This window comes from Neoarius graeffei, chromosome 9 (assembly GCF_027579695.1).
Source record: "Neoarius graeffei isolate fNeoGra1 chromosome 9, fNeoGra1.pri, whole genome shotgun sequence".
Lineage (NCBI taxonomy): Eukaryota > Metazoa > Chordata > Actinopteri > Siluriformes > Ariidae > Neoarius > Neoarius graeffei.
Genome location: NC_083577.1, coordinates 20595385 through 20609776, shown reverse-complemented (window position 1 = coordinate 20609776; position 14392 = coordinate 20595385). Strand labels below are relative to the sequence as shown.

Below are 14392 nucleotides of genomic sequence, written 5' to 3'. Positions count from 1 at the left end.
CTGGTATGCAGCGGTTAGTGCCTACCAAAAGTGCTCCAAGGAAGGACAACTGGTGAACCGGTGACAGGGTCATGGGTGTCGAAGGCTCACTGATTCGCATGGGGCACTAAGGCTAACCCATATGGTCCAATCCCACAGAAGAGCTACTGTAGCACAAACTGCTGAAAAAGTTAATGCTGGCTAAAACAGAAAGGTGTCAGCATTAATTTTTTTTCAGCAGTTTGTGCTACAGTAGCTCTTCTGTGGGATTGGACCATATGGGTTAGCCTTAGTGCCCCATGCAAATCAATGACCCTTCAACACCCATGACCCTGTCACCGGTTATCCTTCCTTGGACCACTTTTGGTAGGTACTAACCACTGCATACCGGGAACACCCCACAAGATGTGCCATTTTGGAGATGCTCAGACCCAGTCATCTAGCCATCACAATTTGGCCCTTGTCAAAGTCACTCAGATCCTCACGCTTACCCATTTTTCCTGCGTCCAACACATTAACTTCAAGAACTAACTGTTCTCTTGCCGCCTAATATATCCCACCACTTGACAGGTGCCACTGTAATGAGATAGTCAAATGTCATTCATTTCACCCGTCAGTGGCCATAAAGTTATGGCTGATCAGTGTGTGTGTGTGTGTGTGTGTGTGTGTATGAATGAGAGAGAGAGAGAAATCATACAGACATTTCCACATTCCTGGATACTGAAGATACTTGAGGTTTGGGGTTTTTATCTGATCCCAGACCAACTGTGGAGATACGAAGTCCAACCAGATCCTCTAGACGCTGCAGCCTCTTCTTCACCTGAGCCAAACATTGTGTTAAGTAGTTTAAATATGCATACACAAGTGTCAGAAGAAAGTACTAACTTGCTCTCAATCTACTGCTACCATAAACTTGAAACAGCCCTGAATACTGATAGAAGATAAGGTAAAAAAATGTTTACATATCCCTATGCTAAAGGCATTCAAACTCAATTTTTAACAATGACTATGGTATAATCATCATGTAATAAAACAACTCCAAACATTTCATGTGACCATACATTTCCTGAGCTAAGTCAATTAAGGTATCTTCATTATTACCATAAGAGTTCATTTTCAAAACAATATCCACGAGACAGATTTATTACTTTTTTTTTTTTAATCTATGAGATTTTCTGTGGTTCAAAAGTTTAAATCCATGTTGTTGGTATTTAGTAGCACTGCCTTTGAATTACTTGAATGGTTGTAGCCTTCCACAAGCTTCTCACAATACTTTGCAGGAATTTTTACTCATTCTTCCTGACAGAACTCCGTTAGGTTTGTGGGCCTCTTCACTCAGACACACTTTTCAGTTCAGTCAACAAATTTTCGATGGGACTCGGGTCAGAACTTTGTGATGTCCACTTCCGTGTTTTCACTTTGTTGTTTTTAAGCTATTTTGTTACCCTTTGGAGGTTTGCTACTTAGGATCACTGTCGTACTGGAAAACCCAGCTGCCATCAGGTTTTAGCTTTCTGGCTGATATCTTGACGTTTTGCTTCGGTATTTCTAGATAATCCTCCTTCACCGTTTTCCCTTTTCCAGCAAAACAGCATGATGAGGCCACCCTCATGCTTCACAAGATTCTTATATTTCCGTACAACTGTTTGTACAGATGCTCGTGTTACCTTCAGTTGTTTGGAAATTGCTCCCCAAAAGGAATCAGACCTGTGAAGGTTCAACATTTTTTTCTGAGATCTTCGCTCAGTTGCTTGGGTTTTCCAGTGCTATCAAGGGCAAAAATGCACTGACTCTAAAGGTAGGCCCTTTACAACCATAGATGCAGTCCCAATTTACTCCTAATGATGACAATTGGCCAATTAGAAGCTGATATAAAAGTAATTTCATCAATTTCTGGAATCTTCAAGACTGTTGAAAGAAACAGTCACCTTGGTGTATGCAACCTTTTGACACACTAGAATGTGGATATAGTAAATTAAAGCTGAAATAAATGTGTCTGATTGTTTCAAAATTACTTCTGATGTGAACAAAGTAGACCTGAACTGACTTGCCAAAAGAAATGTGTCTGTAAACTTCTGGACTCAACTGTATGAGTCCACAATGGATTTTGTTCCCCCCGACTATAATTCCTGTAGAATTTCAGAAAAGTTTAAGAAAATTATCAAAAATGTTTAGTTTCATTACTTTTGCAAAGTGCAGTACTTACTAGGCTTGGACAATATCTATTTCTTCACACCTTCATACCTAGGGATGGGAATCAAGAACCGGCTCCAAATTGTCTGATCCATCGGAACCGTATGCCTCAATTACTTTTATTGATGCCAGCGTATTTTTCTGAAAAGTTGTGCATTGCAAAAACTCATGCTTCATGACATCAAACTCTACGTCTACGCTGCTGGAAACTTGCAACATGAAGCAATCATGATTGAGAGGAAGGCACGGTCCAAAGCGTGGTGTCTGATAATGTGTTATGAGAACCACCCCTCAAAAATATGCAAATCAACCAGCTGGAGCCAAACTGCAAACTGTCAACTTTAGCCCGTACAGTGATGGCATCCATATCATGGAGTAAGAAGGCAAAGCTTTTTTTATAAGCACAGGATTACAAGGCATAGCCTATTGTATCTTAAACTAACAGCGTCTGGGTCTAGGTTACTACATAAATAGACGAACCATTCAAAACATTAAAAAGACATGAACTAACTCTCTCTCGTTGACACACAATCAGGGTATTATCTAGAAACTGAAAGAAGGGTGTTGCTGGAGCGCCTGCTAGGGGGGTCCGGGGGCATGTTCCCCCAGGAAAATTTGAAATATTGATGCAAATTTGGGCCCGCTGGTGCAATCTTGGCATGAAAAAGCAGTTGGGAGAAGCTCTTAAAATAAGGTGCTTTAGGTAGTGAATTTCTGAAAAAGGACTCAGTCAACTCAAATCATTTCAAGAAAATTCTTTATTTTATAGCACATGTAGCCTTTGTGCCTAATTTTGCAATGCTCAGTCCTGATTAGCATGGTGTGGTAAATTGGTAACGGTTGTCCCAACCATAGAAGCTAACTTTTACATGTACATATCGAGCGTGTGTAAGTATAAGAGATTTCACACACACCTCAGATGAGGTTGCATGAAAAAGTTCTGCGGCTTCCTGAACAAGGCAACAACATGGAGGGCAGACGGGGCCAGCAGCTGAACCTGGCTGTAGTATGAAACAAGTACTATGATAGGTTGCCATGCTGCATGCTGGCCAATGGGAATGCGCTATCAGTTCTGAACAGCAAAATCACATCCCGCTTCAGAAATAAGGGACAGCAAATGCTGTACTGAAGAAACACACACGTGGGATGCAGATTTATTATGTTGTTTGGGGTCCCCACTCATCCACTGGTATTTATTTTGATCTGCCAGTGCAACTAATGTTGCCCATTTTTGTTTCATCAGTTTTCTCTAATAGAGGCTTTGCACCATCACCTGACCCCATAGCGATGGTAACTACACCGCCATGACAAGGGGCACGCTCATCGTGCTTCATTCCGCCAATGTAGTTATTATTCATCGATATGGGAAGGTTTTGTTGTGTTTTTGGATATGCAAATTGTTTTGAACAAAAAGACACCAGATTTTTTTTAATTCACCAAAAGTAATTCATCATCAGGGTGAAAAAACTAGAGATTTCTAAACGTAGAAGTGAAAAATGGGGGGAAAAAAAGAAATTCAGCAGGACTCTGTGTCAAACACATAGGTCAAAAACCCTATTGTATACTCACTTCGTTTCCATACAGGTAAGAATTCCAATTAATAATAATAGTAATTATTATTATTATTATTATTTCAGAACTGGAGCAAGATGCTCATTCTCATCCAATGAAGCGAACATGAGCCTCAACATGGCGGCTCTGCACAGCCTAACCTTCACCGAGACTTACAGTGCATTTACATTCGACGAGCTTTCAGAGCATGTTGTGCATGCGCTTGGTACCCAGTCATTATGGGAAACATCTGATACTGATTTGAGCGCAATCAGCACGTGCATGTAAGGACACAGAGGCTTTGCGAAGGATCATCACCACCACTGTCACATTTGTTTCTAGCCATGTTTATGACTCTGCTTTCAGTTTCATTTTTGTAAATATCATGCCTGCTAATAAACACTCTTCCCACACTTAGACCCGTCTACCGCCACATACCTGACAGAATACTTCACAAAGTCTCTGTGAAAACAGCATCCTTATGTGTGTGTGCTGAAATCAGTATCAGGTGTTTCCCATAATGACTGGGTCCCAAGCACATGCACAACACGCTCCAAAGGGTCCCCAAAGGGGAATTTTGAAGCCTGTTGCAGAAAATTACCCACTGACTTCTAGTATTGGCCATTGAAAAGGCAGGTCGATAGGTCTCTAGATAACACAGAGCACACGATGCATCCTTCATATCTTAACGAAGAACTTTAACAAAAACGGTAGTAGCCTACTGACTTTTGAGCCTAATGTTTGGCTGAACTGTGGAGAAAAATAACATCCACGGCCCCAGGATCTAATATGTTTTGAAACACAAACTTAGCATCACCTGCTTTTAACTTTTCTCTGATTGCATTAGGGCGGCACGGTGGTATAGTGGTTAGCACGGTCGCCTCACAGCAAGAAGGTTCCAGGTTCGAACCAAGCAGCCGGCGAGGGCCTTTCTGTGTGGAGTTTGCATGTTCTCCCCATGTCTGCGTGGGTTTCCTCCGGGTGCTCCGGTTTCCCCCACAATCCAAAGACATGCAGTTAGGTTGACGTGGGGTGGCCTTGGGCTGAGGTGCCCTTGAGCAAGGTACCTGACCCCTGACTGCTCCCCAGGCGCTCTGGTGTGGCTGCCCACTGCTCTGAGTGTGTGCGTGTTCACTGCTTCAGATGGGTTAAATGCAGAGGATGAATTTCACTGTACTTGAAGTGTGCATGTGACAAATAAAGGTTTCTTCTTTCTTCTATAGTGTTAGCCTGACTATCATCATCATCTTTCTGATAAAAATAAGTAAGTGTGTGTGTGTTAAAAGCTACGGATACTGCTTCGGGAAAAAAAAAAAAACTCATAGGAAAAGCCTATCATCAACCACACACGCACATCACTACGCACGTGTGTGTGTTTGTTTTTGAGAGACAGACAAATTCCCAGCTCTTGGTGCAGTGAGGTGTAGAGGAGGAAACAGTGGACATTTGTGCTGAGAATATGACGATGCAAATACTCTACGGACTGCAATACTGAAATCCGTCTCATTTCAACATGGCGTGTTAGTTTTCAATCGCTTTAGCTAGATGATAGCTTTTTGGGATGACTGAAAGACATCAAGACTTTTCCAAATTGAGTTTCAGAGATATTCAAAAGATTCTGGATTAAAATGCCAGAGGAGATTCAGACCACTATAAATGTCAGATATTAATGTCATTTAAGTAGCAATGACAGGCCATTTTTAAATCTAGTTGTGATCAAGGAGTGTGGCATATCAAAGAAAGAGTATGAAGTTCTGAATTCAAAACTGGTTTTATTTTCCCCATAGGTTAAACAGAACAGGAATTACAGCTGTTTGAAACTTTAGATTTTTTGAAATTTTAATTCCCCCTTGTCAGCCTTATTTGGCTGCTTCCAGCAATATACATCCATCTAGAGAAAGTAAAGTAAAGCACCTTCAGGAGCAATTCTTGTGCCCAAAACATCTATCAATTGCTCAGAGTTTAAAAATAACGTTTTGCTCCAGTATTTTTTATTCATTTTGAAATGTAATTGCATTATTTGCATAGTGAGATGGCGTAAACTACTCAAATCGATTTCAACAACCGAGCAATAGCATGACCAGAACTGTTGATTGTAGGCACTTTGCTGGCCATTGTACCGAATCATTCAAACCCAACTAAAGATAATTAAGGATAATAATCTACATAGATTCCTTTTAAAGTATTAAATCTGTCCTCTCTGACTGTATTCTCTTCTCTACCACTCGCCTAATTGGCATACAAATGCTCCTTATTGCGTGTGATGGCACAACAAAGCAAAAGGTTGCAGCACAGTTCCACACGTTACTTTTCAGAGGGTGGTGGTAAAAAGTGCTATGTATTATACGTTTCTAATCAAATGTGCCTTCTTCAAAACAATATGATTGACATCCCTGAACCTTCTCTTTTTTTCCCCATCCTCCAGAATTCAATATTTTTTATTGTTTTCCATAGAAGGATACACATCTATTGACCGTGACTAGAGAGTCCGCTGTCTCTGGCCGGTTTCCGGTTTGACCGAAATTACCACGAAAAGGTCCACCAGGGGTCATGATTGCTCCTGACCTCTGGTATCAATTTCGGCCAGTGTCGACCAATAGAAAGCGAGCTACAGTCTAATGTCACAGGAATGGCACATCATCGGATTTCAACCAAAATCCAACATGGCTGCACTCAGCGGTTTCACTGTCAACATTCAGAAAAAAGATTGCCGTGTCAAAAGTAATTAGTATCATGCAAATCTGAGTACATATTCTGAAAATTCAGGTTTTTTTCTATAAAATACCCAACTCTCGTGAAGCTGAACGTACTTTTTATGTTGGTACATGGCGATCGAAAATTTGCAATTTACTATGTAAATGGATAGGCGCTTCTCGCACAGCAGGCACTGCTGGCATTACCAATTTAAGGTTCTGTAGTATCTATAAATGTATATGATGCATTTTAATGATGCAGTTTTTTCCCCATGAAATCAGACTTTAGACACAGACACTAATTAACCTACCGTGTGCAATTGCAGAAAGTTTGCTCTTCTCTTCTGGGCTGAGTTGCAGCATGGTATGTATGACAGGCAGCAGCGCCTGCTTCTCACTGCCAGCATGAAGGAAGATAAACTGCAGCAAGACATTTTTCAGATACTCCAGGTTTGCAACAGATTTCTCTCGCTCCTGATTCCGCTCCAGACGACGCATTTCACTCTTCAAGAGCTATACAGAAAATAGTCAATCAATTAGAGCAGTGTGGTGGCTGGAATTCTATGCTTTAGGATACTGAACATGACAAAAATTTAATGCTATTTTCCAAAAACAGTAGATCCTTTCCTTTGCAAGCACATGAATGCTGCACGCATACAGCTGAGGATTCATGATAATAATAAATTGCTCACGTTGATCTGCTCCATGAGCATGGCGTTGGTGGCTTCACTCTCATGTAACAGGCTGTTCATGTGCTCCATACTGCGTGTGGCTGTATTCAGTTTGCTAGTTAGCTCCTCTTTCGTGGGCTCCACCTGCCACACAAAGGGCTCTGCATGCACGCACACACAAAATAACATACCCGAAATACATAACACATAAGCTGCGTAACCAGCATTCATGACAGTTTCTAAACATAATTATATTAGACCAACATGAAAACTGAGACATGAAAGTAAACCATCAGTGGAAAAAATCTAGAGGGCAACAAGCATTAAAATTAGTGCTGTCAAGCGATTAAAATATTTAATCGCGATTAATGTCGCGACTGTCATAGTTAACTCGCGATTAATCGCAATTTAATCGCACATTTTTGTCACATGAAAAACCATTGTAATTCTCTTATCAGCATAAAGTGAATGGGCTTGCTTTGTACCAGTGGTTTTTTTTTTATTTATTGCAGAGCATAACACTACGGAGCCGTAGAGGGGACATGGTGAATAAAAAAATAAAGCGTGGGAACGATGTATAAGGCGTGTGCACGAGATATTAATGCGTGCACACGAGTTATAACCCGTGCGCACGCTTTGCGTTAAGGCATGTGCTCGGGTAATTAAAAGTGAGGGGACGAGTTACTACGGCTCCGTATAACACGTCTTGTCACAGCCACTGCAAAGTCGGGCTGGAGCCGCCGATGGGAAAACGAAACCTAAGCCGAGCACCGTGGCTCTTCGTCCCGAGGCGCGGCAGCGTGAGCTGCCCGCGCTGGTTCTTTGGGGGGAGGGCAGAGGACTCTGGCTGTGCGGGGCGTGACATTACAGTCTAGCTGCTATCGTTTTTCTAAGCAAAGTCTCTGTTCTGTTCCAAGTTCCTGGCAGTTTCAAAAGCTTATGAAAAACCTACATCATGTCACAGAGCGTTAATCTCGCGATAAAAAAAATTATCGCCGTTAAAATTGAGTCAAGTTAATGCGATAATAACGCAACATTTTTGACAGCACTAATTAAAATATATTGTTGCCGGGGGTGTCGTGGCTCAGTGGACTAATGCCGCTTTTCCACTACAAACGCGGCTGAGCCGTGCCGTGCCGAGTCGAGCTGAGTCGAGCTGAGCGGGGCTGTTGGAGTTGCATTTCGACTACAACCGCGCTGAACCGTGCTGGCTGGAAGTGGGTGGACACATTGGGTGGAGTTAGCGAAAGTGGGTGGACGTCACGTGATGTCGTTAAGCAGCGCAAACAGTGACATCAGTGACAGTGGCGGAACAAGTCAGAGCCGGGCCGGGGGCGGGGCAAATGACCGGGCCCTTTATTAAAGCTTATCATAACATCATTTTAGGCTACAAAATGTCCGCAACTGCGGTGTTTACCAATTTCAACACTACCGGGTGCAACTATGTTATTTAGTACATCAAGTCCTTCAAACGAACATGTAACTCAGAAACAAAAAACATTAGGATACTGTACATGGCTCATAATAAAACATCAATAGCCTACTGCGCACATTATTTGAAGGGCATACGAATGAGCGCTCAGAGGTTGCAACAGTGACAGGAAGAGTCAGAAATAAAAGGAGGGCGGTGCAAACCTCACTGAATGCACTGTGTTTACCAATTTCAACACTACGGGGTGCAACTATGTTATTTTGTACATTAAGTCCTTCAAACGAACATGTAACTCAGAAACAAAAAAACATTAGGCGACATACTGTACATGGCTCATAATAAAACATCAATAGCCTACTGCGCGCATTATTTGAAGGGCATACGACGAGCCTTGCGCTCCGCGAACTCGTCCACGATGCTCTGTATGTCACTGATTCAGTGATCTTTTAAGCGGTAGTCTCACGACCCGGATAGTAAACAATAAACATGGAGGACATGGAGTCGTTAGTGTTGCTGGTCTTGGTGCTGTGGCTTGTTGTCACCGACAACGCGGACAGATACTGGCAAGAGCGTATAGATGAGGCGAGGCGCATAAGGCTTCAGAAATTCTCGTAATTCATAATTATTATTCTTCCGGGTTTGCGGTGTTTACAGATCCCAGCGTGCTCGCGGGGCGTGTGTGGGCATGTGAGGACACTCCTCCTCACCAATCAGTGCACAGGGGAGTGTCTGCTCACGCCCCCAGACTCACTCGGCACGGTTTGGCTCGCTTCAGCCCCACTCCAAAATGGTGAGAGTTTTAGGGGCTAAGCAGGGCTGAAGCGAGCTGAGTCGTGCTGGTTTTTGGTAGTCGAAACGCGAGCCGTGTCGGGCTGAAGTGAGCTGAAGCGAGCTGAAGTGAGCTGAAAAAGGGTAGTGGAAAAGGGCCATAAAGGGCTCTGCTTGCTCTTGCAACAAGGCTTTCGCAGATAGCTTTTCGCAGACAGTTGTAATTTATCGTTGAGCAGGGAGTAATAGGCGTGCGTGATGTTATTCACCGCCACAACGCAAGGGGGTGCAATAAACTTCACAGTTTTTTATAAACTTTATTTCAATATTGAAGTTTTGTAATTGTGTAGAACAATGAAAAAAGGCATGTATAGTTTAATGATAAATTGTGATAACCTCAGGGGCGTCGTGGCTCAGGTGGATAAGGCGCCATACCATAAATCCGGGGACCCGGGTTCGATTCCGACCCGAGGTCATTTCCCGATCCCTCCCCGTCTCTCTCTCCAGCTCATTTCCTGTCTCTACACTGTCCTATCCAATAAAGGTGAAAAAAGCCCCCAAAAAATCTTTAAAAAAAAAAATTTATATATATATATATATATATATATATATATATATATATATATATATTTGCCAGAATTGCTAAACATTCTGTTCGCTTTTTTTTTTAAAAATGACGTACAAGACTTTAGCATTTTATTTTAAACAGCTCGCAGAGCCTTATTTTGATTATCTACTTCAGTACGGCTTTATATTTCTGTATGCCTCATATAAACATTCTCTTCCTCAGTGTTGGCATAACACAATAAAATTAATGAGAAAATTTCACTTCTGAATGACTGATTTACTTTCATGATGATGTTAATTTGTGCTTTTTATGTTCATCATTTTGGCAGCAATGCAATTTGTAACATTCATGGCAATAAATAAACTACACTGCTGAAAAAAAACACACTTTTTTTTTAGAAAAGCAGCCGGCAACACCGTATTAAATAAATTCAACTCCACAAGAACTCCCCACAGTAGCTGAGATTTCAGTACTGTGTTCTTTACAGCTAAAACAGCTAGTTCTTGAGTGACTCTACATTTAGACGGAGCTAAATTATTTATTTAAAAAATATTCAGACTTTCCATTAAAATACATGTGATATTAGGTACCAAAACTCACAACACAACACTCACAGAAATTGTAACAAGCACGATCCATGTGATTCCAAGTTACCCCAGCCCATTTGAGGAGCTTACTTAGACAGCTATAACTACAGCAGTTAACACCTGCACTGTAAAAACATCTACTGTGCAAGAATATCATGATAATGGAAAAAGAAACAAACAACAAAAAAAACAAGGAATAACAGCGGAATAAAAACGTTACCATGTTTGGGGTCGGGTGAAGTGAGGAGCTGTTCGAGACTGGGTGGGGGAGTCCCTGCTGTAGAGACTGACTCAGTTTCTGCTGTCTCCATTCCCTCACCTTCCTCTCGCGCCATGTTCATCTCAACAAAGGCAGGTCCACAACCTTCTTCTCGGACTGCGGCGTTCTTGTTCTGTTGCTGAGCAGCTGAAGCGGCAAAAGAGATTAAAGTGTTTGAGATATGAGCCTTATTCGGAACAACATATACAGTGGGAACGCCATATCTGCTGACTCGGTAACCATGGTTTTGGTTATCTGAGGTTTACTCCAGGCCAAAATTATTAAGTGGAAACATCAGAATCCAGTTTGTTTGTTTGTTTGTGAGAGGACACAAACCACATTCACATAACTTTTACTACAATATATTGTTAGAATTGTTTTATTTTATTATTTGTGACAGCTGTTGTCATATTGAGTGTAATTTATAAATTAAACTTTATCAGAGGTCTGTATGTACATGAAAAACAAGCTTTATATATATATATAATATATATATATATATATATATATATATATATATATATATATATATTTAAAAAACACACACACACCACTATTATCTGCAGTTTAGGCTCTCTAAATTCAATCTAAGAATGTAGCCACCACGAATAGGGAGCTCCCAAATGTTACCCCTTTTCGACCACCAGGGAACAGGTTCCGTTCTTGTCGCCCCAGCAAATTTTCACCGTTCAGAGCATTTCGACCAAAAATAAATTGGTTTGGAACCTGAAAACTTGGTTCCCAGCTGGAACCAAACTATAGCTTGTTTTTCCAGCACAGACCATTATGACATTAGTGTGCGTGTCATTAGCTTGGAGGGGAAGCAGAGCACAGCAATAGAAAAGGACACATCTTCAGGAAAAAAAAAACACCCCAAAAACAAATATCTGCACGAACAGAACAAAAGATAAATCAATGCGCTCTGCCATCTTGCTACTATGGTTTACTCCCTTTGGAAATTGTGCAACGCCCTCCGTTCATGATGCCATCCTTGATTACAACAGCTCTGATCAAAACTGGTGAAAACGTGGGCTGGTTCACTAGCTGGCACCAAGGTTCAAAGGATTCTGAACAGAACTGGTTCAAGAACCCATTCCCTGTTGGTTAGAAAGGGGTGAGGATTTGGTGTGCTGCATCAATCATTGCAGAATTACTTCAAAAATATGGCCGCCCTTCAGCCAATGAGCTCTCAGCAGCTATTTTTGAGGAGTGCTTACAACCTGCAGATCACTGCTTGCACCCATATTATTATTATTATTATTAGTAGTAGTAGTAGTAGTAGTAGTAGTACACTTCCACATGGAAATCTTTGGCAGCCCATAGAACGCTTCATACACCGTTTATGAAGGTTATGATATGGGATATGCTCATACTCAAGTCTTTTCAGCACAGTTAATGTTACTGTTTGACTCTATAGTATATACCTACATGAGTATTGACCGAATCACACTATCTGGTGTCACCAGAAGAGGATGTGTTCCATTTTAAGGCTGATTTCTCCCAAGGTTTCTTCCTTGCCACCATTGTCTCTGGCTTGCTCATTAGGGATACATTTCAATCTATATCCAGACTTAAATTTGGACATATGTTTACAGTAATAATGCAATGAAACACGACAAATATGTGATTCCACTTTCCTATAATTCTTTTGGTCAAGCCAAGTTCAACAGATACCACCATGCTACCATGTTGACACCAAACACATGTTGAAACCAGGAAACGAGGCACTATCTTAGCAACAGAGTTTGCTTCCAAATCTAGTATATCTCCTTGGGAACAAGTGCTGATGGTCCCAGTGTCCTCTGATCTTTGTCCATCATTAAAGGATGGTGTGTAAAAGTGCTTGGCCCCCTTCACGAGAATTAAATCCACTGCAACCCCGCTATAACAAACTTCATGGGGGACGTCCAAATCCTAGTTCATTATACCGAAAAGTTTGCAATACTGAAATGACTCACTTGTCACACCACTCACTCACTCATGTAAAACAAGACTAACTGTGTTTAATTTCTATTGATGCTTAATTCACTCCATATTAATGAAGTAAAGCAAATAAGTCACTCTTAAACATAATAAAGTCACACTCACTGTTTACTTGCCACATCTCTCTTTTCAGCCCATTATGTTGATTGTAGTTACTGATGAAGTCTCGGAGCTCTTTTCTTTAAAAATTTAAATTAAATTTTTCAGGATACCATATTCTTTAGACAAATTTGTTGCTTTCTCACAATGCTTTAGACAGTCTAGGATATGAAGTTTGTCTTCGATGGTGTCATGCCCGCGCGTGTGCAGCAGCACACCTTGACCTGCTACTCATATACGCATTAGGACTAATTGCCATGCACCTGTTCCAGATGAGAGCGCAATCACAGCGCATGCTTATAAGGAACTCTCACTACCACAGACTTTGCGAAGTATACATGTTGTACCTTGTGTCCTGTGTTGCCAAGCCTTTTGTAGCATGGTGTTGATATTCTGGTTTCTGACTCCGTTTTGTATTTTGCCCTTTGTTTCCACCTTTGATATCCTGTCTGTGCCTCACCTGACTATTGCCTGTTTCTCGACTCTGATTTGAATCTGTTTGCCAGTGTGTTTTTAAATAAAACTCTTCCAGAGATTACATCCTTCTATCACCTGCATTTTCTGACAGACGGAGAGTATCTTAGGCTTACGAGTAGCCATGAGGACAGTGCTTATGGAGTAAAGACTTGAGTAAAACTGCTTTTGGCTCGTAAAATAAAGTCCTTTAAGGGATTTTTTTAAGTTAGTGATCACTGTTCTCGATAACTGTTGTGATCTACACCTAAGCAAGATTCATTAGCCTTTGTTTTATGCAGTTAACATGTATTGTTAACTTGGCTGTGAAATTGATTACTTATTGTTTGTCTTTTGGGGGAAGAGCAGCGCATGGCTCAGTGATTTTTTATTTTTTAAGACTCAGACTCATTTTTATTAAAGACGGGGACACAAACTTAGTTCATTAAATGCAAAAGTTCATAGTAAAAGTGTTTGTTATAGCGGGGTTGCAGTGTAATATAGCTGCAAGTAGTAACTGTAATTCATTTGGATTATTATATATGGAATACTTTTGTTTTAACCATTTTTAAGCTTGGCAAAAACTGAGCCAATCCATTAACTGCTAAGGACACTCATCACATCACGATGTATTTATATAAAACAACAAACAAACAAACAAACAAACAAACAACAACCTTTTCCACAATCCTGTGCTCTTTTCATCAATTTACCAATGTTTCAGCATGAACCAAGTATAAGAAATAATTACATATTCAAACAATTTTGGGAAAATTGACCATGGCAAAACTTGATATAAAAATTACTCTTACCAGAGGTGGCAGGCTCTTTTTGCAGCTGGAACAGCTGGGTCTCCAGGCAGGTGATCTGGTGCTGCAGGGTCTCTACCGTGCTGCGATGTTCATCCTGCAATTGGTGCAGCTGCTCGCGGAAACTACTACGTAATGTTTCTATTTGTGCTGTTAGTTGTGCTACTGAACTGGCTGTGCTCAGATTTTAGTGCTACATTCTCTGAATGCAGCGACAGTAACCTGAGATTGGGGGTAAAAATAAATAAATAAATAAATAAATAAATAAATGAAGAAAGAAAGAAAGAAAGAAGAAAGAAAGAAAGAAAGAAGAAAGAAAGAAAGAAAGAAAGAAAGAAAGAAAGAAA

General features: G+C 41.0%; 1 protein-coding gene across 1 annotated transcript in view; it reads right to left on the bottom strand.

The window, feature by feature from the left end:
• Window positions 1-574: 574 nt before the first annotated feature.
• Window positions 575-14392, bottom strand: part of LOC132891516 (GRIP and coiled-coil domain-containing protein 2-like) — an 83210-nt gene continuing 69392 nt past the window's right edge. The window contains 8 exon segments of the mRNA XM_060929178.1: window positions 575-799; window positions 6728-6929; window positions 7109-7248; window positions 10663-10788; window positions 10791-10824; window positions 10826-10848; window positions 14049-14214; window positions 14216-14267. Coding sequence (XP_060785161.1) covers window positions 726-799; window positions 6728-6929; window positions 7109-7248; window positions 10663-10788; window positions 10791-10824; window positions 10826-10848; window positions 14049-14214; window positions 14216-14267 — 817 coding nt within the window. The 3' untranslated portion in view covers window positions 575-725.